Source organism: Haemorhous mexicanus, chromosome 8 (assembly GCF_027477595.1).
Source record: "Haemorhous mexicanus isolate bHaeMex1 chromosome 8, bHaeMex1.pri, whole genome shotgun sequence".
NCBI lineage: Eukaryota > Metazoa > Chordata > Aves > Passeriformes > Fringillidae > Haemorhous > Haemorhous mexicanus.
The window spans coordinates 4,920,540-4,947,346 of NC_082348.1; the positions used below are offsets into that span (position 1 = coordinate 4,920,540).

The 26,807-nt window shown below is 38.2% G+C and overlaps 1 protein-coding gene across 1 annotated transcript in view; it reads left to right on the plus strand.

Annotated features, from left to right (window-relative positions):
* The window catches only part of LRP1B (LDL receptor related protein 1B), a 477,945-nt gene that overhangs the window by 248,373 nt on the left and 202,765 nt on the right, over nucleotides 1-26,807 (plus strand). The window contains exons 10-18 of the mRNA XM_059852348.1: nucleotides 2,180-2,323; nucleotides 4,159-4,395; nucleotides 8,831-9,011; nucleotides 11,820-12,039; nucleotides 13,667-13,856; nucleotides 18,691-18,813; nucleotides 20,821-20,961; nucleotides 24,177-24,302; nucleotides 26,036-26,152. Of these exons, the coding sequence (XP_059708331.1) occupies nucleotides 2,180-2,323; nucleotides 4,159-4,395; nucleotides 8,831-9,011; nucleotides 11,820-12,039; nucleotides 13,667-13,856; nucleotides 18,691-18,813; nucleotides 20,821-20,961; nucleotides 24,177-24,302; nucleotides 26,036-26,152 (1,479 nt within the window). The remainder of the gene's footprint in view (nucleotides 1-2,179; nucleotides 2,324-4,158; nucleotides 4,396-8,830; nucleotides 9,012-11,819; nucleotides 12,040-13,666; nucleotides 13,857-18,690; nucleotides 18,814-20,820; nucleotides 20,962-24,176; nucleotides 24,303-26,035; nucleotides 26,153-26,807) is intronic.

Sequence of the window (26,807 nt, forward strand, 5' to 3'; positions counted from 1 at the left end):
TCCAGAATGGAAGAACTCTTTTTCATCTCTGAATTTTTTGGTAAAACAGCAATTTCTGAGTAGTCCTGTATGACTGTAATCTGCTCACATCCTTTCTGTATGCAGAGCATCAGTGGGAGCTCTGGGAACTTTGTGCAAAGATAGCAAGATCCAAAATGTTTACCGTGACGCTTTATGGGAATGTTTTTGGCATGACTGATAACAATAAATCGTTGCCATGACTGCTTAGACAGAAAAGCCAACACATCAATTCTCAATGTCAATGTTTCTAAACAGAATGGCTGCTTCTGAAGAAGCTTGTGAAGTGGGAACAAACTCTAAATTGATGTAGAGTGGGTGAACTAATTTTCACCCTGGAGCTGAGGACATTGATTTGCAGATGTCAATGTCTGAAGGAGGCTGCAAAGATTCTTTCTTTGCTATTATCATCCCTCTCGTACTCCTGAGGGAGTCAGCGAGGTTGAGTAGAGGAGAGACATGAGCACAGTGTAATCTTTTATTACATCCTGTGATTACCCCACTACTCCTTTTGTTTTGAATGGACATGTTTGTTGCTTGTCAAGATTCCCTGTAACAGCTGTCTCAGCTTGGTGGAGTTTCTGTATTACCTTTAACCTTATCGACCCTAAACCACTTGATTGCTTTATTTTAAAAGAAACAAACCTGAAAACTTGAGGTAAGGTAGGAAGCACTGAACATTTTCTGAGCTAGAATACTCTTTTCTGGTTTAAGCCAGCAGAGAAATTGTAAGATAGCCTGGTAGGTTTTGTTTCCTCAGCATACTGCCTTAAACAGTTAAAGAAAAAAAAAAAAAAAAAAAAGCCAGGCTCCTAATATAAAACCATGCATTTGGAAATATGAACTCAAGGATAAGGAATTCTTTGACTTCTTCAGCTGGATTTATATCCCAGCTGTACGAATCTGCACCCCATCCCAGGAAGTGTTCAAGGCCAGGTTGGATGGGGCTTGGAACATCCTGGTTTAGTGGGAGGTGTCCCTGCCAATGGCAGCGGTTTGGAATAAGGTGGGCTCTAAGGCCCCTTCCAACCCAAACCCTTCTGTGATTCTATAAATATGGAAGAATTCTTTGAGGTTTGTTCTGTTCTTTACTTTCAGCATGTGTGTCTGCCCAGAGAGGTGCTGTCTAAGGGAGTAGAAGGAATACCAGACTGTGTGGGCATGGGGTGCACTCTGTCCTCAGAAAACCACAACCAACCACATGAACCAAAGCCACAAATGGAAAAGGGGAGAAGTTTTAAGAATTACTCCCCCAGGGAAACACTGGCCAGCAAATGCTGTGCAGGAGCTCATTCACAAAGGGGTGATTGCTCACAGCCACGGGCACGGCTCGATAGCCCTGGGCTTTGTTGGCCTGGCTTGGATACCATCTTTAAAAAACACCTTCCTTAGAAGTTATATATTGTATTTGCACAATCCCCAACACAGAGAGGAATGATGAATCTGACTCCATGTTCTCAGAAGGCTAATTTATTACTTTATAATACTGTATTGTATTAAAGAATACTAAACTATACTATACTAAAGAATACAGAAAGGATACTTACTCAATTCTAAAAAGATAATAATGACTTTTGGCACTGATTGGCCAAAGAGTGAAAACAACTCACAGCAGAAGCCAATGAAACAATCAGCTGTGGGTAAACAATCTCCAAACACACTCCACATGTGAGCACAGCACAGGAGAAGCAAATGAGATAAGAATTGTCTTCCATGTCTCTGAGGCTTCTCAGCTGCCCTGGAGAAGAATCCTGGGCGGAGGGATTTTTTCAGAGAATGTGAATGCCACAGTTATATTCTGGGGAAAGATTTCCTGTGAAGCAACCCCCCTTTCTTTATGTTTTCCCTGTGTCTAACCTCTCCCCACGCTGGTGTAATTGCCTTGCTTTCAGTGATGTGAGCTGTTTTCCTCTCGCCATAGTCAGAAGCCACGTGTGAGTTGGATCCATCTGGAACGCTGGGGCGATGCTCCCACATCTGCCTGCTCAGCAGCAGCCACAGAGCCATCTTTAAAAAGCACTTCCTTAGCAGTTATATTCTGGGGAAAGATTTCCTGTGACACAAACCCCCTTTCCTTATGTTTTCCCTGTGTCTAACCCCTCCCCATGCTGATGTAATTGCCTTGCTTTCAATGACCTGAGCTGTTTTCCCCTGGCCACAGTCAGAAGCCACGCCTGTGAGTCGGATCCATCTGGAATGCCGGGGGGATGCTCCCACATCTGCCTGCTCAGCAGCAGCCACAAAGCAAGGACCTGTCGCTGCAGGACTGGCTTCATCCTGGGCACTGACGGCAGGTCATGCAAAAGTATGTCCTTGGGGTCACAGGCTGCCAGCCAGGAATGATCCAGGGGGTGGTTCTGGGTGTCCTCTAGCAAATCACATGGGCTGCTTTGGGATAAAGTTTGTTTCACATTAAATGTGTGAGACAGTATTTTTTGTTGAAATTCAAATGTTTAGTAATTCTTATCTCTATTATAGTCTCACAAACTGTGACTTTTACAACACTTAAACTTTATTTTTTTATAAAGTTTTTCTAAACATAAAATATCTAAGTATAAAAGAATATTTCAATTATTTTTACTTTTAACCTAAAAACAAATTACTTATAATCTATAATGTAGACTTTTAAATTTAGTTACAATTAATAATGTTAACAGTTATTATAATTTAATTACAATTTATTAATTACAATACGACTTAAACTCATTAAAAAAGGTAAAAAAAAAAACCTAACTTCTATCCTAAAACTTCTATCTTACTTTATATGTATTACTATATTCTAAGCCATTAAACTCTTAAGTTTTCCACTCTACAATATTACACACTTTTAGCGTGTCCCTGACACTTTGTTCACATGCTCCTTTCATTTCCTTAAAGTTACGTGGTTTGGTTCAGTTCACAGGAGGGACAGGTTAAACCTGGAATGCTCAAAAAATACTAAAATTATCACAAGTTTTACATTAATCAGCCTCACTCCTTATTTATTTGCTATGGCTTCTCACAGCACACAGGCACTGCTACAATTTCCACCCATGCAATCACCTTAGAGCTCAAAAGCAGAACATTCATGTGAACAAGTCAAGGTTTTTTCTCAGAATACTCTGTGAAAAGAAATGTGATTTGTGCAGCTGTGCTTATACCTAAGGTTACATGTACACAGTCTGTTGGTCACCTACAGCCAACAGGAGTTTTGGGAAATGCCTGGTTTTTGCCTGGCTTTTCAGTCAAAAGGTGTTGATTTAGTTCAGATAAAAGACATGCAGTTAGAGACTCTGATGGATGCTGGTAGATGGATTTATGTGACCTCAGTCAAACCTGATGAAGTTTTCACTGACAATTCCATCAAAAAACCCTGAGAGCCAGCAGGAAAAATACAGAGAGAATTTTAAGAGGTATATTGATAGCATATATTGATAGCATTAAGGCTTTAAGGATAAGTATCATTAAGGAAAGAAAATCACTTTGCTAAGCTTTAGTTGTTTGTAATCAGCTTAATTATTTGAATTGTAAAAATCTTAGAAATTTGAACTTTTGATATCCATGTTTTCTACCTCAGCTGGAAAGAACTGAGTATGTTGATTTGTTTCACTCCTTTCAATCTTAATGAAATTTAATCTTTTTTGTTGTTTGATTCTGAAAAGGTTTAGGTGGAAAAAAAGCATTTTGTAAATGGCTGGCCTCATGGTGTTAGATTTTAAGATAACTTCAGTTCAGGTCTACATTTCCTTGATAGATACTAATGAATTGTAAAACTAAATGTCTACAGAGCTATATATGTCCACTTCACAGCAGATGCAAAGTTATTCCCTGATCCACAACTGCTTTTTCAGTGTGAACTTTTACATAAAACAATAATTAGATGTAAGCAGCTCACTAAAATAACTTGTGTTTTGAATAAGGTAATGTAATTAGGTATTTTTTCTTGGGTTTTTTCCCCCATTTTTTTTTGTTTGTTTGGGGTTTTTTTTTGGTTTTTTTTTTAATCTAGATGCCTTCAGAATATATGGAAGCTTAATTTTCAGTATCGAATAAGGCTCCTGCTCCCCACTAATTATGCCAGTTAATTAAACAGGGACATTATGCACTGTGAAGAACATTAGGCAGCATCAGTTGTTTATGTTTGTAATCTTTCTTTTGCAGGACCAAAGAATGAATTGTTCCTTTTTTATGGGAAGGGACGGCCAGGAATAATCCGGGGAATGGACCTGAATACCAAAATGTCAGACGAGTACATGATCCCCATCGAGAACCTGGTCAATCCTCGGGCTCTGGACTTCCACGCTGAAACCAATTACATTTACTTTGCTGATACCACCAGTTTCCTGATTGGGAGGCAGAAAATTGATGGCACAGGGAGAGAAACAATCCTCAAAGACGGTGGGTGATGCTCAGTGCTGGTGACATTCAGAGATGCTCACCACTGAGAAGTTAAACTGACATTTGCAGATAATTAAAAGGGGGTTTTGAGTCTCCTGTGGAAAAAAAGACACAAATTTGACCTTGAACAGAATTGGAGATACTTTTTTACAGCTTTTTTTTCTTTTTTTTCCTGAGGGCAGAATTGTAAAGTTTGGTTAAGTCACTCTGTTGTGGATTCTTACTGTGTCCATTTAAGCTCACCACTGGTGAGTAATTCCTGTTTCTCCACTGTGTCCTTCCAGTAGCTGGATATTTGTTGAGCCATCCCAAATCCTTGCAGGCTTTATAAGACTTCTTCACTCCAGCCTGCATCACACTGTGAATTCTGGAGCTTATTCAAGTAGTTTGGCAGAATGAGAGTGTCTGTAGTGCTTGAAAACTCATTAGGATAAAAGCATTGTCTTTCCTGATGCATTTTCCATTGTGAATGTAGAAGCAACAGTTAGACCTAAACATTTATTAGAACCTTAATTAAGATGCTTGTAACATTTATTATAGCAATAAGAGAAAATGGCAGCAAGTCTTTAGTTTCCACATCTCCCACTACACTAAATCTCCTTGTTTTAGAATCATATCTCATCACACCAAATGTTGTTGTAGTGAAAAAATCTTCCAGTTTGTCAATTGATATTTTGTTTTCCTTTATGGACCCTTCTCTGAAATACTGCTTCAGCAGGAGGTAGCAACTGCCTCAGCTGCAATTCATTCTACAGTAATTATTTTCTGGTCCTCAATCTAAGAAGAAGCATAAATATTCATCTTGGCCTTCAGAGAGCTTAATATATTTACTTGTGAATGGAAACTCAGGACAGTGAAAGTAACTGAAATACCATTGTTTCAGCAGAGGGATGTTCACTCCCTGTCATTCATAAGACATGTTTTAATGCACACTTCTGAGGAGCCATCTCCTCTGTGCAGTGATATGATGCTCTTTTAGTGTAAGGTCTCTCCTCAGAGCCTGCACAAAGATCCCTTCAGCAGCAGTTGCAAGGAATAGTGACAGGCTCTTTACCCTGCTCTGGTGAATGGTTAATAAAGGGCATTTGTCTCAGAAAATAACAAATACTCAGCTGTCAGTCTGGTAATTCTTCATTTCACTGCCAGCACGGGAATGGATAATGTACATCTCACATCCTCCATTGCTGACTTTCCTTTCCTAACTGTGCATTTCATTTGACAGGGAAGTAGTTCAAATGTGGAGTAGAGGAAGGAGCAGGAAATATGTAAATTAAAACATTCTAAAGGAGCAGCAAGGAGCATCCTGGCTGAGAGGTGTCAGACAGATTGGGGTCAAACAGGCTGGGATTGGCCTACTCAAACATGAATAAATTTTGCATGCCAAACCAGAAAATTGGTGATAGTCCTGTAAATGATGTTTAAGTGCAGTGTCTACTCTTTATAAGTACTTAAGGACAAGATAGCAAAAGTATTAATGCAATACTGAAAGAGCTGTGGATTATCTGATGATTTATTTTTGGTGATTCTGTTTGCAAAGACCAAAAATATGTCACTGTCATTCTCCCCTCTCCCAGGAGCTTACATTGTTAGCTCTAACTTGGTGTAGTTTCATAACTTTAAAGTATACTTAAAGAACATTTGTTAATGTATTTTTCATGATTTAAAAAATGAATATGGCCTCCAGCCCTAACGCCTCAGCTTTTATTCTTGTCAACTCTCACGAACTCAGCGGGGACAGATTAAATCATTCCTTGGTGGAAGGCTACTACAGGAAATCAGGTGTGTCAGGAGGTGGTGTAATATTTGCTTTGAGCAGCATGCTGCTAAGAGCTTCTAGCTGTGGTAGGAGCCACTTCTCAGATTAGAAGTTGCCTTTTTTTGGTGACTATCAGGTTTTCTGAGAATATATACACTTGTTCAGACAGCATTGCAGCTCAGATAATTACAGTTTGCCTACACAAGAGCCTGATCCTACAGCTGTTGACTGGGAATTGAGATCACTGAGCACCTCACACTGCTGGGGTTTGATTTCCCATATAGTTTCAGCTGTGATTTCTGTTTCTTCACTTTGGGAAGCAAACTGCTGGGTAGTGTTGATAACAATTTGACAGCCCCCAGCTCAGCCTGGCTTAGAGCTGGTGGCACAGCTGCAGCAGTACTGTACTTCCACCAGCAACAAGATTATAATTAACCTTTCAAACTTGCATGTAAAATCAGTCTTTTACAATAAAAATTGGAAAAAAATCCCAAAACCTAGACATTTTTAATGTCTGTGTTTTTAAAAACCACTGACATTTTAAAATGGATCTGAATACTGTTCAGTCAACATGAACACAAACTCAAGGGTTTTTATTTGTGTTTGTACCCCTAATGTTTTTTTTGGGGGGTTGCTATGACTCTAAAATTCTTATAATATTTACTTGTAAATATTAGCCAAGATTTGTCAACCTGTTGCTTAAACAAGGCCAAGTAAGTCTGTAAAGCTCTTTGGAAGCTGTTTAGATGGTTGGTGTATAGAAGAATTCTTTTCCCACCAGGTTTTGTGTCAATCTAGCCTTTGTGGCACTATTTATTACACATGGCATTGGTGAGCTTGTCCATTCTGTACCAAATTACTTGTTGTGCCTGTTCTCTGTTTCATACTGAAAAGCAGTGTGGCAAACTGCTGCTTCTAGAACAGTTTTTAAAAACCTTCCATCTACATTGAAAGTATTTGGAGCTCTCATATCAGTGTTGGTAGTAAAATTCTGGTGGAAATTTCAGAATTACAAACGTTAACTTTTCAATTAGCAAGTGAAGAATGATCACAAGGGTGTTTTATTTCCTCATCCCTTTAATGCTGAAAGGGCTTTACTGAAGAAGGAATGAGTTACAGCAGTCAAATCAGGAGAAAAAGGCAGAATGACCTTTGTTTTCTTCCTGTTTACTACTTGATATGAAACCCATTTGAAGAATAATTAATGTATTTAAAGCTTTTAGTGAAATAAAAGTGAATTTTTAATTGTGACTCCACAAAACCAATGAAAGTTATCTCTATAGGGTCATGATGTAGAATTCTCCTTTAAAAAAGCCAAAATTTCTGATATATTTAATATCTAGTTACCATGAGGGGTTTTTTTTGACTTAAATTGTATTTTGCTTAGAATCATATTTGCCCCAAAATTCCTGCAGAAGGCAAGGTAGCTCAAAGGCAGCATTATAGGAAGCTGAATAGATGTGGAGCATAAGTCTTGTAAATTTTAGGAGGTATCCAGCATTCTAATCTAGCAGTTTTGCTGCTGATACCAACACAGCCCATATTTGGACTGGTTTGACTCCCAAAGAAGCAAAAAAATCAGCAAAATAGTTTCCCTAAAAAGATGATCTTATTAATATAAAAATCTGAGCTTATTAGTATAAAAACTGTGTTTAGTTCAAATTGCCTATGTCAGACAGGATAAAAATAAAATGGGTTTTGAATCAGGCAGTGTCCTCAAGCTTGATTTTACTCATGTCAGTGGTTTCTTGACTTGAGCAAAATCTGCTGAGGCCTCTCAGAGCCCAATAGGACATTTCTTGCACAACTCAAGTTTCTCCATGTTGCCTGTTCTGTTCAGCAGTTTTTTTGTTGCTTTTTGGTTTTGTTGTTGTTTTTTTTTCCCTCTGGGCCTTGGGCTCCAGGTCTTTCGTTAAATTCTCTTTTCTTTTCCCTTCCATTCTTAGCACTTTTCTCAACCTCCATGACCACTCCAAGACCAAAGGCCACTCTCCCCTTTCAGGAATTTTCAGCTGCCTCTGCCATTGTCTTTTCCAAAGAATGCAGCACAGACACTGAGAGATGAAAAATAAAGCTGGCAGTGTCCCTCAGTGTCCTGGGAAGCTGGCTGAGCTGCTGGCACTGCTCTCAGACACCACCTGACCCACAGCAGTTCCGTGCTCTGGGTGATTCTTGCCAGACCAGGTGCTTGCTGGGTTAGAAGTGTCATCATTCTCTTGTTTCATGTCCCAGAGAGCTCATTCTGACACCTTTGCTTCCCTCCAGCTTCTCAAACCACAAGGAAAAATAGTTTCCCAAAAGTGATGTTCAGGTGTTTGAGAAATACAGATAAAAATGTTAAAACACATTTTCCAAGAATCCTGGGCTCATACCACTGTTTTGGCTTTTTCTTTTAATTTTTCAAATAACTTTCTCATGTTTTGTCTCAGAGGATGTATTGTCATCTCTACACCTGTGACTGATTTACAAAATTTAGGTTTAGTTTCTTGGGTGAACAAGGTTTAGTTGGTACTTTGGTTGGTACCAAATATCTGTAATTTGCTTTGGATCTTCAGTAGATAAGGGAAAAAAGCAATTTTAAAAATATGACATGGATATCACATAATAAATAGTGAACATAAGTGCATATAGAGCATAAATAGTATTAATCTCTCCCTACTGTTCTCTCTCTCTCAACAGATCTTGATAATGTGGAAGGCATAGCAGTGGACTGGATTGGAAATAATCTGTACTGGACCAATGATGGCCACAGGAAAACCATTGCTGTGGCCAGACTGGAAAAAGCTGCTCAGAGCAGGAAAACCTTGTTGGAGGGAGACATGTCCCACCCCAGAGGAATTGTTGTCGATCCTGTCAATGGGTATGAAGCAAACTGATTTTTCTGTGATGGTTGTCTTTGTCTTGGTGGCATAAAGACAGGATTCAGATTGCTCAGGATGAGGTTTTAGAGTTATGTAGTGGTCTGTAATCCTTCAGGAGTCTCTGCAGTTCCTGCCCAGCATTCTTGCCCTGAAGCCTTCAGAAGAATTTGTATGCCTGTCACTGTTGCATGTCTGTCCTCTTAGTCTGAATGTGACTCACCTTTTTCTCAAATAAATTGAAGGTGTAAGTCCTGTATGAATTTTTAATATCAAGTGAATTTTAGGATACTCTCCTGTGTTTCTCCCTCTGTAATCTCAGTTTCTGGATCCAATTATGACCATATCCTTGTACACATTGGTTTACAAAACAGAGACAGGTACTCTTCATTACTTATTAGCTTAAATTAATTTTGGTAGGCTGCATATTAAAGAAAACCACATTATATTACTGTGGTATAATGGTCGTTTACTTAAAAAAACTACGGAGGAATGACGTGGGTAGGTAGTTTCAGTGTGGCTGGATTGATTGCTGTTTTCCTGTTATAGAAAATATTTACCCTCTCAGGTTTTCCCTTTTGAGCCTGTCCTTTGAGGAGTGGAAGTGGCTGTGGAAAGGCTGCAATTCATTAAGGTCAGACAGTGAGGGTATAAAATGAGACCACGAGCCATAACCACACCTGCAATTACTCTGTTAAATTTTCCAGCTCAGTAAATGCGTGGCACAGGAAGCAGTGTATGAAGATGTATTGCCTGAAAAGGGCCATTATATAAAACACTTCTCTAATAAAATAGCATGTCCTTCATGATTATACTTCTCATGGAAGCTCTTCCTGAGGGATAGCATTTATTATGGCTTTTTAATTGTGTTGCCCAAATTTTAGTCTTGATTTAACCGGTGTTGGAGCATTAACTGCATTTTGAGATACAATTAAAGCACACTGACATAAATGCCTGTCACTGTGAGCAGGTTTTAGCTTATGACAGGATAAATGGAATAAGGACAGACAAAAAGTTAATGGGGAAAAGCTCAGTAATTGCTGTTGAGAAGTCGTGTAAATATTTGTAAAACATATTTTGTCTCCCAATAAAATAAATGCCATATTGACCTGAGCCTCCGGGCATGTGCAGGGTTTATAATTCTGTGATTAAACCCAGTGCTGTTAGAGTCAAACATGCAATGGAGTTTGTAAGGCTTGTAGATCAAAATTAGATTGATGTTCTTTGCACATATTTACAAAGACATTAAAAAAACCCAAAACAACCTTCTAGAGGGCTCTTTGAGAGAAATGAAAAGTAAACAAAAAAACTGCATGTGCATATCTGCAAACTTGTGTCATGCAATTTTTCTGGTTTTTTTCCAGTTTCTCATAAATGTCAAATTATTCTTATACATAAAAGTGCATTTGAATTATTTTTTGACCAATAGATTTGATATAATTTACACAGGTGTTATAAGAAAATAATTTTTCACTTCAGAGTATCATTCAAAATTCAGTATTTAAATTCCAGGACTTTATTCTTCCAAGTACAGGCCAATTAAATGGTTAATGGCTTAGGATCACAGAAGGTATTTCAGAAACATAGATCTGGTGAAAGGAAAGGTGAAGTATATTAATTCCAATTAAAGCAGGATGAACAATTCAGATTTAAGATTGGCATGATGGGGTTTTTTCTGTCTTTAATACTTATTAATTGAAGCCCTAGGTTTGACTAAAAGTAAACATCTGCTGTCTGGCAAATGTTTTCATTTATGAAATGATATGACTTTATGTGATACAATCTGAGATGATTCACAGAGTGCTTACATTATTTCGAAGTGTTTCTTCCCATTAACTCATTTCCTTAGGGAAAAAACATGTTAAAAAAAAGAGAAAAAAGAAAAGTGGTTTCTTAGCATATTTTTAACCTTCTGTTTTGTACAAGTTCAAGTTGCATATTTTAAATGGTTGAAATCACTGTTTTCAAGGGCAAATTCTGGAATAGAATATGATATTCAGAATAATTCAATAAGGAAAGGTTTATTCTGTAGATTCCAGTAGAGAATGGCTCATAGAATTCCTCTGAGCCAAAACTTTTGGAGGAGTTAACAGATTTTTTTAAACTTTTCCAAAGCAATATTTGTGCCTCTCTTTCAGACTTTCTTTGTTTTAATCTATATTGCTGCACTATAAGCCATAAAACTATGCTCAAATTGCCTACTGGCTTTTTTTCAACTAATTTTTACAGCAACTGTTTCTAAACATTTTTGTGATGGGCAAGTACACCTTACACTTTTCTGAGTGATTTAGCTGCTTTCATGAAGTTCACAGAACGTCAAGGTTATCCTTTAGCTCTAACCCCAGAGTGCAAATAATTATTGTGCTGCAACTTCTTTGATAGAATTAGGTGGAATAAAAAGGATATTTACATCATAAAGGCAACTTGACCTGGCCAGAACCAGCTCACTGTAAGTGTGAGGCTTTTGACAAAGTCAATACAAGTAATGTTTAAAAAAAAAAAAAAAACAACAACAAATAAAGAAACCCTATAATTTTGGTGGGAATAAATAAGGTCTTAATTCTTTCACTTTTCTTGTCTGTTGGTTCTCTGGTATTCATGTGATTTATCACAATATGAGCAAAATAACATAAGTGTCACTTCAGCAGCATCCAGTGGTCAGGGACAGTAAATAGAGTTGCAGAAACAGCAATGGAAAGAAACATGAAAAGTCAAAATTGCTCTGGCTTGGACGAGCTGCTGCTAAAAGCCTGCGGTACAATTCACCTGATTAAAATGGGATCTGAATGCTCATTTCTGTAATTCCCCAGATGGATGTATTGGACAGACTGGGAGGAAGATGAAATAGATGCCAGCGTGGGGAGGATTGAGAAGGCCTGGATGGATGGCTACAGCCGGCAGGTTTTTGTCACATCAAAGATGCTCTGGCCAAATGGTTTAACTCTGGACTACCGTGCCAACGTGCTGTACTGGTGTGATGCCTATTATGATCACATTGAAAGGATCTATTTGAATGGGACTGACAGAAAGGTAAAAGAGAAATGCTGCTGGTTTGCCACAGGCATGTTCTGTCTCTGGGTTTTATTGTGTTGTGTTAAAAATACTTCCCCAGGATTTTAAAGTCTGAGGAACCCACGGCGTGTCCCCCATCACCTCTGCTGGAACCGTGGTGGCAGTCTCAAGTGAGGCTGAAACACAGCTTAGGGTGTTCCTCTGGCCTAAGTCACACCAAACCTGATTTTTGTATTTTAAATCTATTTTTTGCCCTTATGTTTTGATTGAGCCATGAGGCTGCAAAGAGCTTTTCGATAGAAAAACCCTTTTTTTTTTTGGCTTTGCCAGAGAGAGGTTTTTCCTTGAACTTTGCTGGATGGGTTTATCTGAATCTCTGTGCCCCTTTTGAGCATTTGTGGTAATATTCAGAAGGGCAGCACTCAGCAAATGCTGTCAAAGATGGAGAGAGATTGCTTTAGGTGGTACTAATGCCTTTACTCATTGGATACAAGGCTGTGCAGTCATTCTGTGTGGGTTTGTAGAAGCAACAAGCACAGAATAAGACACTGACAATGGTTAAGGCTCAAACTGGAGTCTGATCATTTGGGGAAGTTTTACCATCTGCTTCATAAAATTAGTGACTGGTGAATAATAAGAAACACATGCCTACAGGTTTTATTTTGATGTGCGTCAAGAATGGGTTTTTTTGGTTTTTTGGTTTGGTTTGGTTTTTTTTGAAAAGCAAGTTTTCTATAATCCTGAGATGTAATAAAGATGCATAACTACTTGAATTTATGTAGCTGGAAGTAACTGGAAGATGCATTTTTTAAATGCTTAATAATTTGTATTTAATTATAGGTTATTTTGGTCAAAATTTAATGGGATCAGTCACATCTATAATTCTTTAACACAGTAAAGATTGTGGGGGATAGGGAGGTCCTTACTTCCACTAATAGCTGTCAGATTATTGACTGATTGATTATTTGGATCAAAGGCAGTTTGGAGATGAGGAGCTTTGACTATAAGATTTCAAGTCCACAGAGAAAATTTAAAGGGCAAAAGGGGATGATGTTTGTCAATCACCTCAAAAGAGTATTTTAGTTGTCTTTTTCTCCCTGTTCTCTTGGGTTTGTGTCTAGAAATAGACAAGGGAGGACATGTGAGGAACTGCTTCCTCCTCTCTACAGGCGAGGTAGAAAAAAGGCTCTGGGTTCAAGCAAGGATCCCAGCCAGAAGGAGACCAATGACTCCAAACTGAATCTGGTGGGATAAAATCACAGGATCATTGAATTGTTTATGTTGGAAAAGTCGTTGAGATCTTCAAGTCCAACCCTTTACCCAGCACTGCCAAATTCACCACTAACCATCCCCCTAAACCCCACTTCTACATCTTTCAAATCCTCCCAGGGTTAGAGACTGCACCACTTCCTGTGCTCTCTGATGGGAGCCACTTAAAGTGAATTTCTATGAAGTTTTTTTTCAAGCTAGATACTGGTTCTGCTGCACAGAAGGGCTTTGCACTCTTTATTTCATTTTATTGCAGTAGGTTGTTATGTTTGGGACAGTAATGGTCTCAGTTTTCCTATTTCTTGTTTTACCTTCTCTAAAAAATTAAAGACTCTTTCACCCTTGCTGATCCTCACCTACCACTAATTAATTGCAGGTAGTCTACAATGGAAAAGATTTGAATCATCCTTTTGGACTGTCACACCATGGAAATTACATATACTGGACAGATTACATGAATGGGTCAATTTTCCAGTTGGATCTGGTAACAAGGAATGTGACACTGTTGAGAAGTGAGAGGCCACCTTTGTTTGGGCTCCAGATTTATGATCCACGCAAACAGCAAGGTACTGATACAGTTTCTCCAGAGCTTTGTTATTAAAGGACATTTTTCCTTAGAGTCTCCAAGCATTGTGAGGTGACTGGATGAACAAAAATAGAAAAAACAAATAAGAGTGTGGCATGAGAAAGTCCAGAGTTTCAGTCCATTGAAGTAGAAATTGATTCTCTCATAAATACTAAAAAGTGAATCACAGCATTATTCCTGTCTGAATTCCTTCTGTGCATTCACACTGCCTTTATTGCCCTTTTTCCTTGTGTGACCAAGAGATGCTCTGCAAGTATCAATTGCAGAGGAAAACATATCTGCATTGGTTCATAGATATAAAATATGTGATTACATTTACCTTTTCTTAAATGAGATCATAGATTCTGCCTGCATTTTTTTTAATTTCCTCCCCCATCTTGGTCTACAATCAGCACTGTATGCTGCACAGGATAAAAGTAGTTACTTGAGAGTAGTGGAAAAATCCATAGTTGTTGCTGCTTGTATCAGTAGAGAAATGAGATAAAAGCCATAAGTTTGCAGGGATGGAATTTAGAAAATACAATTGCTACTCTATAGGTTAAGATAAAAATGTGTGTTACTGGAGGAAACTTTGAATTCCCTTTACTACATGCAGTGTTCCTGTGAGTTGTTGAGTATTTATTTGCTCGCTTTAGTTAAAGCATATTTCCAATTACAAGAATGTTTGGTCTGCCACCAAACATGAAAATGAGCATCAGGAATTAATATAGATCAAATACTGTTTAAAAGATTATTTTTTTTACTGTTTAAATTTTCTCTTTTTTGACACTGTAGCATCTAAATTTCCTTTCCCTAAACCAAGATGGTGTGTGTAGTGCTGTGCCAAGTCAGGGTTGCTGCAGCAGTGTTCCTCTTGTCACAGCTGCTTTTCAGGGACACTCTCTGACATTCAAAGACATGTAAAAGTATAGTTTGTGTGGGTTTTTCCTTGAATTTAGTATGGGTTTTGTTTGCTTGGTGTTTTTAAGGCAAAATCTGGGCCCAAATCTCCCCTCAAGGTGGCCAAATTTCAGAATGCTGTGCCTGCTAATAGAAGATGCAGTGTTTGCTTTCAATATGATTGCTGCTTTATTTGGTACTCAGAAAATTCCTTTATTTTTCAGGAAAAAAGGGGCATTTAATGCAGTTGCTGCTGGCTTCCAAATAAGCTGGCACCAGAGAGAGAAAGTATTGCCTCTTAGACAGTTTTGCTGAACGAGCTAAAGTCTTAAGGGAGGGAATTTGGCTTGTTAATATATTCTTTGTTTGAAATTGTAATTGGAATTTTGTATGCTAACTGCAGCCTTTAGGAACTTCCCTTTTTGTCATGATCAGTGAGGTTGATCTTGCCATTGCTCCCAAAGGAGCATAAAAATTTCTCTTAAAGAAACTATTTGTGTGTGTGTGTGCATGGTTCCCTTGTAAAAGAGCAGGCTCAGGGCTGAATTGTTGTGTAGAGAAACCCACAGAAAACCACTTTATAGAGGAGTTGTATATTAAAGATATTCCATGCTGTAACATGCACATACCTCAGAAACTTTGGGCTGTGGTTTTTTGTGGTGACTGCTTTGATGCTGCAGGTCTTGTCACACAGGCAGGAACTGTCATTTCATTTGGGCTTGGTTCAATTCAGACTGGCATTTTTAGGGGGGCTTTTCCAGGATACTGTCCCAATCCTGCTTTGCTTTGTGCTTTGGGTAGGGACATGAAGCTTTTGGGATCTCCTCAAGGAGAGGTGTTCTTCATTGTCTCTCTCTCATGAGGCATGATCCCATTGAGGAAGAACGGGTTTTGGTTTGGTTTTTTTCTTTCAAAGCTTAGAATTCACCTTAATTTCTTAGGCTGAGTCTTTGGATCTCTGTGCATCATAAAATATGGGAGGGTGAGGCATAGTAATCACAGGAGCTGGATTTACACTCAGAATATGACCTTGCAGGTATTTCCACTGCTTTGAAAGGCTGGATTGCTACTCCCATGTAAATAACTCTGGGCTCAGTGCATTCACAGCAGTTAAAGTAGCCTCTTTTGAAATCAGCTGATGTTTTAACTCCTCAGATTGCAAAGAAGAGCTCAAGCACCAGGCTGCTGCTCCTCATGTGTGGAGGATGATCCTAAGAGGGGCCTTACACAGTTTAACACTACTTGAGGTTAGGTTCATAACAATCTACAAATGCAATAAATACTTCAGTGGATCTCTTAAATGAAAAGGTTAAACAAATATGCATGGTTTCCATTTTTTTTTCTGAGAGTGATGACTGAAATGCAGTTACATTGTTGTAATTGGTTTAGCTCTGGACTAATTTTTTTGCTGATTAAAATGGAATTGGCCTAATTTATTCACATGCAAGAAACAGGCCAACAACTGTTTTAAAAGCTGTCAAAATATGAAAAATATGATAATAGCTGAGAAAGTATTTAAAAAGTTTGGACTGCTTTAAGAACAACCATATAAAATAGCTGTTGGGAATTATTGTTGAGGAAATTTAATTCCCCAAATACTTGGTAGCTTTACAGGTTCTACAGCTAGTTCAATAAAGGGGCTTAACCTACTTGAACTGTGTTTTGGGAGACATTTAAGCCTAGGAGTCTCTTCAGCAAGACTGATGGGACTGAAGGTCTCATTGCACCTTCAGGTTGAAGACTGCACTTTATAAACCTTTTTATCTTGGATCTTCTTGCTTTTACTCTTGTTACTTCTATTTTCCTTGTCATCATCCCCTCTTTTATCACTTTACCTAGCACATAACCCACTGTGCAGGAGTTTGTCATCCCAATTATGAGGTTAAGTAGGAACTTTTCATCTTCAAGATGGACCATTTGACTTTGATCTAGTGATTTAATAGTTGATAGTATGTATTTTCAGCCTTCATTGGGTTTCAGAATCATCACTATATGTTTTCTATATTTGGCTGAAATAGTCTTTTATTCTGTAGGTTTATTTTCTTTTAGTGAGGTGACAAACTCTTATACATGCTTTAATTAAATCACTGCACATGTTTTGACTTGTGCCATGTAATTTTGGAGTCACTTTTGAAGGTTGTATTTTGGTTTGTTTATTTTGGCAGCTTCTGAGAACTTTTAAAATCTTTTTTGACTGGCATCTTTTGATTTGTACAATGATGGCCCTGTAAAGATGGAGAGACTTTCAAGGCTACTTTTTCTGAGGCTTTGTTTTTACCTGAGCTTTTCCAAAATTTAGACTCAAATACTTTTATTAGGGTTTTTTGATGTTTTGTTCATAATATTTCCATTTTGTTGACCATAGCTGTAACAGTAGATTTTTTTAGTTGTTTGATCATAGTCCAGACTTGAAGTCAGGATCTAATAATGTGTATTAAGTGTCCAGTCTAAGCTCTTTCTAAAATTGTGATCAAGCCCTCAGACTTCTTGGAGAATTCCCATTTTCCCTGGTTATAGAGCTGTGTTCTTGTCATCTCACTCACACCCTGTCCACTGAAAGTACCACAATGGCCTTTCACATTCTCTGTTAATCATTTTGCACAATTTTATTTAAAAGTTCACTGGGTCTTTAATGGACTGTTGACACATTTTCTTATAAGAAATGTTGTGTATGGTGGATCAGAAAAAGTTTACAAAAAGGTTATTAAAGGCTGATAAATATTGTAAGACATATTAAGGTGCATCTTGAAATATAAAAATGTTCAAAATCTTAAATTATTTGTTCATTGTCTGATGTTCATTTGATAATTCAAAAAGATTTCCCTGCACCTGCAGGACTGGCTCTGATGGGACACTTTAATATCCATGTTCATAGCTCCATGAGAATTTAATATTATATTTTCTATGAAAAGTGAAGTGAGGAGCTTTGAGGAGAGGGAATTGTATGGAGTCTGGTTTAGCCCAGCAAGCTAATCAATGTTTTCTACACCTTTAAAAAGAGGAACTGCTTTCTACTAGCGCAGGAAGATGAAAAAAAAAGGGAAAAGGTTTTCATTTAAAGGTTCGGCAGACATGAAGTTTTGTATCTTGCTTGATCATAATGACTTCTCACTGACACCTGAAATCAGCAGAGCTTTGCTCATGGGAAGCTGGGTGTCCCCAGCAGTGCAGATCTAAGCAAAGGTCGTGACCAAAGTGACACAAACAGAAATTGGGGCATTGGTGGGCTCTCAGTGACTGAAGTCTGGTTGCCTCAGGAATGAGGTGGTGAGGGTGCAGCAGCCCTTGGTGGATGGTGAAACACCAGGCAGCTTTTCAGGCAGTGTTTTCATGGGAACAGCTTGGGGAAGGAACAAGAATACAGAAAAGCAAAGCACAGCAATGGCAGATGTGCTCAGAAAAGAGGAGTGGAATATTTGCCTGTATTGTATCTGCCATAAATCTCTTTATGCTTTTGTTTTCTGTCTTCCTTTTTTTTCCTAATCTATATTTGTAGTCACATTGTTTTAACATGTCCAGATCCCAATTAACTTCAGAACATTCCTTTATCTCCTGTTTGATTCCTTGAAGCTGCTGCGTGCATGTAGCTGTGCCAAGTATTTTGCAGCATTTGTTCCTTTCATAAAAAAGGCAGATAAAGTGCTGTGAGCTGGTGGTGAAGTTTTTGTCGTACTATTATTATTATTATTATTATTATTATTATTATTATTATTATTACTACTACTACTACTACCAATAGTGATCTGTAACTAATTACGTTTAAATATTGTAACCAAAATATGAGAATAACGTGCTCCTAACACAAGAGGAAAGTAATTGCTAAAAATTCTTCATTTGTTTATGTTCCTAAAGGGGGAAAAAAAAAAAAGTCAACTAAAACCCCCTTGTTCAGTCCTAGCATGGCTGTTAAAGATGCTTTTTATTTCTTTTCCCAGGTGATAATGCCTGTCGTGTTAATAATGGAGGCTGCAGCACTCTTTGTTTGGCCATTCCTGGAGGCAGAGTTTGTGCCTGTGCTGATAATCAGCTTTTGGAGGAAAACAGTACAACCTGCATGAGTAAGATTTTTACAGAATATCTGAGTTGATGCTGCTGTTAAGGGATCAAGTCAGACATGAAAATAAAACCAGAAAGTGTGGCCTCCTATTGGGTCTATAAGACAAAGAAATATTACTTGAATAAATATTCTAGTTTACAGTTTACAGAACAGAAAAGATTTTCCAAAGAAAACAGAATATTAAGTACACTATTTAAGGATAAAATGCATTGGAAAATATTTCAGCTTATCTGATATGATAAAACACTTAAATATTTCACTGAAATATTTTAAAAATATCAGAAATGGATCCATATAATTATAAAATTAAATATATATGAACAGTTTTCAGATTATTGTGCTGTCTTAAACAGAAATCTGGCATTGAAATGTTCATTATGAAACTGTTCACGAAACACATAAGCAGATGTATTTATGTATGATAGACTCTTACCCAGACTGTGCACATATTGCTGTCTTTCGTAATTTCTTTATATATCTTCATTAAAAGGTGAGGATTTCAATTAAAATAATAACTTGCCAGGTACTACAGGTATCTCTGTTTTAAAATGTTTAGACTTGTGATTTGTAACTTTCTAAAAATTTTCTCTTTTTTTTTTTAAGTCTCATTGATGTATTTCTTGAAATTAATTGTAACATTTTACATAAGTCTTCAGCAATAAGCTTAGTAGAGATGAGAAAAGCACAAGGATTATTTCGTAACATGATGAACATTATGGAGCCTGCAATGACCAGGCAGAGCCATCACTTTTCTTAAAAAAAAAGCTCTTTTTATTTTTAGCAGAAGTAACTGGAATGGGGACTCCTCACTGGTAAGATGGAATGTAGGCATTAGGAAGAGAGGCTAGACACTTTGAGATTGGAATGGGGCAGCTTTCCTGTTTTGTTTTGGTTTTTTTTCCCCCCAACACACATCACTGCCTGGGTCTTTCCAAGGACTCTGGTATTCCTCAGAGGGTCCTGGACTCATGTGTGCCATTTGCACATGAAGTTTTCTAACCTGATATGGAGGAGAACATCTGCCTGGATTTATTAATGAGCTTCTAGCTTGCTACCTAACTCTACCCCAGCAGAATTTTATCCTTTCTTCTCTGCCGAGTCTGTACCAGTGCATAATGCAGGTGTTTGAGTTGTTGCTTGGATACAAGAATCAGCTTTTTAGTAATCGTTTCCTATCTCTAAATGTGCACCAGAATTTGGCCAATGTCTGTCAGAATACTTCTTGTTTACTTTTGATGAGATATTGCAATATTTAAACTGGTACTTTACACAGTAATCAAAACACCAATTCAAAAAGCAGTTTGAGTGCCATTCTGTTCAGAGTTTTTCCATTTATTTAAAGTTCATTCCTTCAACCACACTCAGGTATGTGTGCCACTACAAGCTTCAGGTGGAATTACCTCAGATGTGCTGATTTTACTTAAAAACATTCAGAAGTGCTAGAACAAGAATTGATATTTCCCCCAGTTTGGGAAGGACGTTGAGACACTTCAGTGTGTCCAGAGGGGGCAACGAGGCTGGAGAGAGGCTGGGAACACAAACCCTGTGAGGAACCACTGAGGGAGTGCTCAGCCTGGAGAAAAGGAGACTCAGGGGTGCCCTCATCACTCTCTACAGCTCCCTGAAAGGTGGCTGTGCTCAGCTGGGGCTGGGCTCTTTCTCCAGGCAGCACTGACAGAACCATAGGACACAGTCTTAAGCTGCACCAAGGGAAATACAGGTTGGATATTAGGAAAAAGTATTTTATTGAAAGAGTGATAAAGTTCTGGAATGGTTGCCCAGGGAGGTGGTGGAGTAAACACCCTGGGTGTGTTTACCAAAGCCTGGATGTGGCACTGGGTGCCAGGGTTTAGTTGAGGTGTTGGACCATGGGTTGGACTCAATGATCTTGAAGGTCTCTTCCAACCTCATTCTGTGAGTTCTGTGATATGTATTTATGTAGGGGCAGTATTGCATTCTGGCTATATCAAACAGATAAAGAGATGTTCTTGTTGGATGTTTTCCCCAGTTAAAGAGGGAGAAGTGCTGCCCCAGCTGTGCAAGGCAGAGCAGTTCCAGTGCAGCAACAAGCGCTGCATCCAGGAGCGCTGGCGCTGCGACGGCGACGACGACTGCCTGGACGGCAGCGACGAGCACTCAGAGATCTGCTGTACGTAGGCACTTTCCTTTTACCCCACAACCCAGGCTGACTTCAAGGATTGCAATGCAAACCATGCACCCAAACTAAAGCAACCACCTTGCAGCCATTCCTGCAAATCATTTCCTTCTTTTCCTGCGTGCAGTAATGGCGGCCCTTTCAAATCTTGCTGATGCACTTGTTGCATAGCACAGTGCCAGAGCAGTCATCTTTTGGGGTTGCATTGTTATTCCTGATTCTTTGAATATTGGTGGGTTTTGCTTTGTTTTCCACTATTTTTTACACAGTATAACACCTGATGGGAGGGAATGGAAAAAGGGAGCCAGGCTCTTCTTGGTAATGTCGCTAGAGGGACAAGAGGTAACGGGCACTAACTGAAAAGCATTAAATTTGTCTTAAAATCTGAAAGATAACACTTTTCTACTGTCAGACACTAGAATAGATTGTCCAAATTGATTATGGAGTTTCTGTCTGTGGAGGTGCTTGAAATTTCTATGGACATGGTCCTGAAAAACCTCTTCTATCTGGCCCTGCTCAAGTAGGGGATTACACCAGGGGATTTTAGCAGGTCCCTTCCAACCACAAAAATTTCTGAGACTGTATAATGCATTTCTTAAAAAAACCACTCAAAAATCCTCAGGAAAAAGTGGAAAAAACACAAACAAAAAAAACCCCAAATGAAACCAAAAACCTTACAAGTAATCAAACCAACAAAGTAAACAAATCACCTCCTACCTGAAACTCCCCCAAGAAAACCAAACCAGCAGCAAAACCAAAACTCAAATCCCTACACAACTTTGAGTATTAAATTATTGTACGTTGTGTTTACAGTTATGGTTTTACAAGAGATGTATTTTTTAGCTGTAGAGGAGTTCCACTGTTGAAATGAAAAAGAACAGAAAACAAACCAATTATGTCCCTGTCATTTCTGGAAGGTTCTTAAGTGGCCTGCTTTAAAATTAGTGTCTCAGCACTGAGAATCCTCCTTCTTACTGTGTTTGACACAATGCTTTCTATTTCCGTCCTTAGATCATTTCTCTAAACCAAGTCTCCTTGACTGAAATGAAAGTACAATACTTCTCCCAATCAGTTGTAGACATGAACACTCTTCTGCTCTGCAGTATCGTTGAGTCTGAAAACTCTTTTCACAGTCTCTCCTTCTTATCTCTTTGAGACCAAACAACTCTAAACTGTTCTGGGTTTTTGTTAGTTTTTTGTTGTGTTTTGTTGAGTTTTTTTGGGTTTTTCCCCCCATAGTGGATTGTGGCAGGGTTTTTTTTTAGATTTCATTTTTCTTTTCTGAAGTGATTCTAGGGGTTGGATGTCAAAAACTGGACATGTGTATTTCTGCTGAGGCCTTTGTGAAGCTGCTTAAGCTGAGAGAATGTGTTTGTGAAGAGTGAATGTTTATTCATCCTTGGGTAAATCTTGCCTGCTTCACATGGGCCTGATTCTGCTGATACAGACTGATCTTGTAATCCTCTGTCATGCCCAGACCTTTGGCCATATGGCTACTAAATGGCCAGTTTTGGATTAGTTCTGTTTCATCGTGGGGTTTTTTTTCAGCATTTATGTATTTTGGTAGCTCCATGTGGTAGCCATTGCTGACTTTAAAAAATATTTTCCTAGTTCTGAGTTGTAGTGCTTACTCCCACTTTGTTTTGAAACCAGCATTTCCTGCACTTAAATTAAGGAGCTCAGCTAATAAAGAGAGTGAGAAGGAAAATCTTTCAGCAGATTTGACTTGATTGTCTTTTAAATTAGTGTGAGGAAGATCAGTTCATTGATCAAAGCTTGCAATTCTCTGAGGATTTATACAAATATAAATGAAATAATAACCTGAACGAGATCTATAGTTTACATGGCCAGTGTGATAACATTGATCTCTTCTCAGCTGTTGCCATAGTAACTCCAATAGTTCTTTATGAGTTTGAAATATTTGCAATTATGAGCAGAATACACGTTACTAAATATACATGAGCAAAAGCTAAATGACCATTTAAAGCAGTATCTATGTCCAGTATTAAAGTCAAATTAAAAAAAAAAATAATACTTCAACTTGGGATTTTATTGCTTGGATGCTCCCAGTTTTGTTCTGCAGTCACATTGCAAACTTTGGAAGTAGGAGATTTGGGACACCTTTCTGCTGAGATTATCAGTTAATCTCTGCTTCCTGTGCTTCTGCACCCTGCACACAGACCAGGGTTCGTGTGCTATTGGCCTCCCCCTTGCTCTGTGTTGTCTTCAATTGCAAGAATAGGCAGAAAGGTCAAAGATAAAAGCTGCTGAAATGTCAAGGATAAGCCTGCAAGACATCCTTTCATTTTAAATACCCTTTGTTTCCAGATGTATGTTAAACTTTAAAAAAGAGCCTGTGGATGGCTGAGTAGGTGAAAAATAGCTGGAGATTATTTTTAACCCAGTGTTTGAAACTGTGTGCAGTTTACTGTTCTTGTCTAGATGGAGATGAGCAAGATCTGCTAATAATAGTTATTAGAATGAAAGAAGCAGAACATAAACACTTACTGCAGTTGCAAGAGCAGGCCAATAGTATTTACATAAATCCTCTGCATTCAGCTTCATCCTTTCCCTGAGAATTGGAAGCCAGCAAAAACATGTTTGAGAGATACCTTGTTCACTCCTGAATACCAGATTTTTTTTCTGTTAGTTTAACACCGTGTTGCATATTTCACTCTTTGACACCTACAATTTCATGGTGAGTAAACAGCAGATCTATATGTGGCCATTCACAGTAATGTGCCTCATTTTAGAAGCATTTTATGACCTGCCCAAATCCCTGCTCACTGTGGTATCATATTTTGGATCTGCACTTAGCAGCTTGCAGCTGTTCCCTTTGGTGTTTTCCTTTGTTTATATGCACTTTAGTTTGCAAACCTCATCACACTGCCCAAATGTGATTAAGAACGTTTTTCTTTAAGGAAACAACTCCATAAAATGCTGCTACCTTTTATCACCTAATAGAAGAGGCTCCCCATATTGGCATCTTTACTAGATATTATTTAATTTATGATTGAAGCACTGCAATGTTTGTTATTGACTGGTTTGCTGAACAATCTTTATGTCATGGTAGTTATACATACAAGATAACCACACTAACTGCATCTCTGGGGAATAGCATTTAATGTGTTCTTTTCACAGATTTCACGGCTGTTTTTCTCAGGTTATCTTGTTAGAGGAAAAAAAACCCTCTCATTTTTTCTCCACAGTCAATCACAGCTGTCCTGATGATCAGTTTAAGTGCCAGAATAATCGCTGCATTCCCAAGAGGTGGCTTTGTGATGGAGCTAATGATTGTGGTAATAACGAAGATGAATCAAATAAAACTTGTGCAGGTAAAAATTTTACTTGGTTGTGCAAACAGGTTCTCTAACTTCAGTTCCATGAATGGTTCAGGACTGATTTGAACTGAACTGAACCAAACTTATAATCTGATTATTGACATTTTAAATGAATTCAGATTTTGATGCCACCAAGGCTGGAATGCAAATTATATTTTACTTAATCCATGTGCTTGGCTGAGCTTTCCAAAGTTATTCAGCTCTTAATCTCTCCATATGGGTCGACTGTCAAAGCAATGCTCAGGTACAAACTCTGAGGTACAAATCTTTTTTTGGCAGTTAGAACATTTTTTATTAACGTGCTGTGATGGGTGCCATGTCACCAGTAAATTTTATTTTATGCTGATTTACTTTATGCATAATTAGTGATTCAGTTTCCACTCGGTGCCTTGAAATTCTTCATTTCTGAGTTATTAACTGGTGAGTGGGTTTTTAAGCAAATAGCAAGATGAGGATTGTTTAATGATTCCACTGTAGTAAATCATGGAATTCCCAAATCTGTCCTTTGCTTGTGTGGAAGTGATGTTTAGTGCTCATTGTCAGAGTACTCTGAACAAGCATTAAATCTCAAATATGCAACATGCCATCCATCAATAAGCTGATGAGTGTTTTGAACTGAAGTGCAGTGCAACACACATTGTGTATTAAAATATTCCCTGATGCCTTACTGCCTTGATATTCTTTGATATCCAGCTGTTTGCTTGTAGGGTGAGAGTCTGATTTGAAGACCATTTTTATAAACTGTGTCAGTTGGCAATGGATCAAATTTTGTATTCTTGTTTTTTCCATTTATTCCTGCAGTGGCAAACACAGTTAATGTTTAAAATATCACTATGAAATATTTTAAACTAAGATTCCTCTTTTGTGTTTTGGGCTACTTCTCAGAAGAAACAGGAAAATGGTAGTCAAAAATAATAAATGAAGAAATATTATTTCAGTCACTAGGGTCTTTTACATATCAGCCATTTTTTAAAGTGTAGAATAACATGCAGGTGAACGCTAAAAGCTTAAATTTGGAATCAAAATCTATGTTGCTATCTCTGGCATTTTTATGGGTTCAAATTTTAAATGAACAAAATTACATGTAATGACAGTTTTCTAAGTTAGCTTTTTAGTGACATTTTAGTATTCATCAGCTTTCAAAGTAATTTCTGTAGCTACATAGCAGAAATTCTTTTAGTGATCCTTATTACTTCAGGAGAAAGACATGCATTGATTCCTTTAATGGATGATTGCAGTTAAGTGTTTGCAAAGGCAGGGATTCTAAGAACAGTGAGGCCAGGCACACCACACACAGGCTAATTCCCATTTTCCCATGTAAATACAAAATTCACAAGATCATTGTTCGTGATGTGGAATACAGGTTCTTAATATTCCAACTGGTGGGCATTTTCATGACCTGATTTTTCTTTACTTCAAGAATTAGTGCATATTAATTCTTTTCTTACCACCTAGCTTTGCCCAGTTACATCTAGAATTTTGTGTTCTTTTACGAGGAAGGAAGCACTAATAATTCCACACATCAGAGGTAGAACACAACCCTGCAGGTGACCTCAGTTTTCTCTGAAATCAAAGGAGGTGAATGATGTTGAGTCAGAGCAGGGGAAAGGTGCAGCAGGCCAGGAGGTGCCCTCCAGCCCTGCAGCTTCTAAAATCAGACACCCACCAAGAGACCTAATGGATCTAGTCCATTTCCCTTGTATTTTTGGAGTGCTTTGTCTTGACAGCAAGAACTTGTCAGGTTAATCAGTTTTCTTGTGGGAATGGACGGTGTATTCCAACGTCGTGGCTGTGTGACAGGGAGGATGACTGTGGAGATGGAAGTGATGAAATGACATCCTGTGGTAAGTGGATTTTTCTTTTGGGGGGGAAAGGAAAATTCTTCTGTAACACATAAAACATACAGGGATCTCTTGTCAAATGAAATGATAATATTATTTCTGAAATGGCAAATAGACTTTGTTTGGCTGATAAATAAACCCAAAGCAAATGCAGCATTTTCTGTTTCATGAGTTTTTAACTACAAGACCAAATATGCAGATCAATCTAGACTTTTTTAATTTACAGCCCATTATCAAATGCTTTCACCCTCAAAAATTATTCTTTATCTCTGCCACATACCTCTCCAATGGGCCCCCTCAGTGTATTCTAGATGTCAATAAAATCAGCCTGTTTCAAGCCTCAGCAGAAGCATATTTGATCTTGTATTTTTCAGGGAAAAAATAAAAAATCTTGGTTCTATCATGAGAGAGTATCAGCAGCTGTGCTGACTGCTGCTTTGCTGAGATACTGCCAAGAGGGGTGGGCTCTCTCTAATCAGCTGCTTCCAAACAATTAAGGATTTTAATAGTCACTTGTTTTGCAGGGCTCTGGTAACTGCTGTGAGTCTGAGAGCACGAGGGTCAATGAGCTGTGTGCAGGTGCAGAATCACAGAACACGAAGTGTTGCAGTGTAGGAGCACAGGGTGCTTTGGCTTGGAAAGAACCTTAGAGACCATT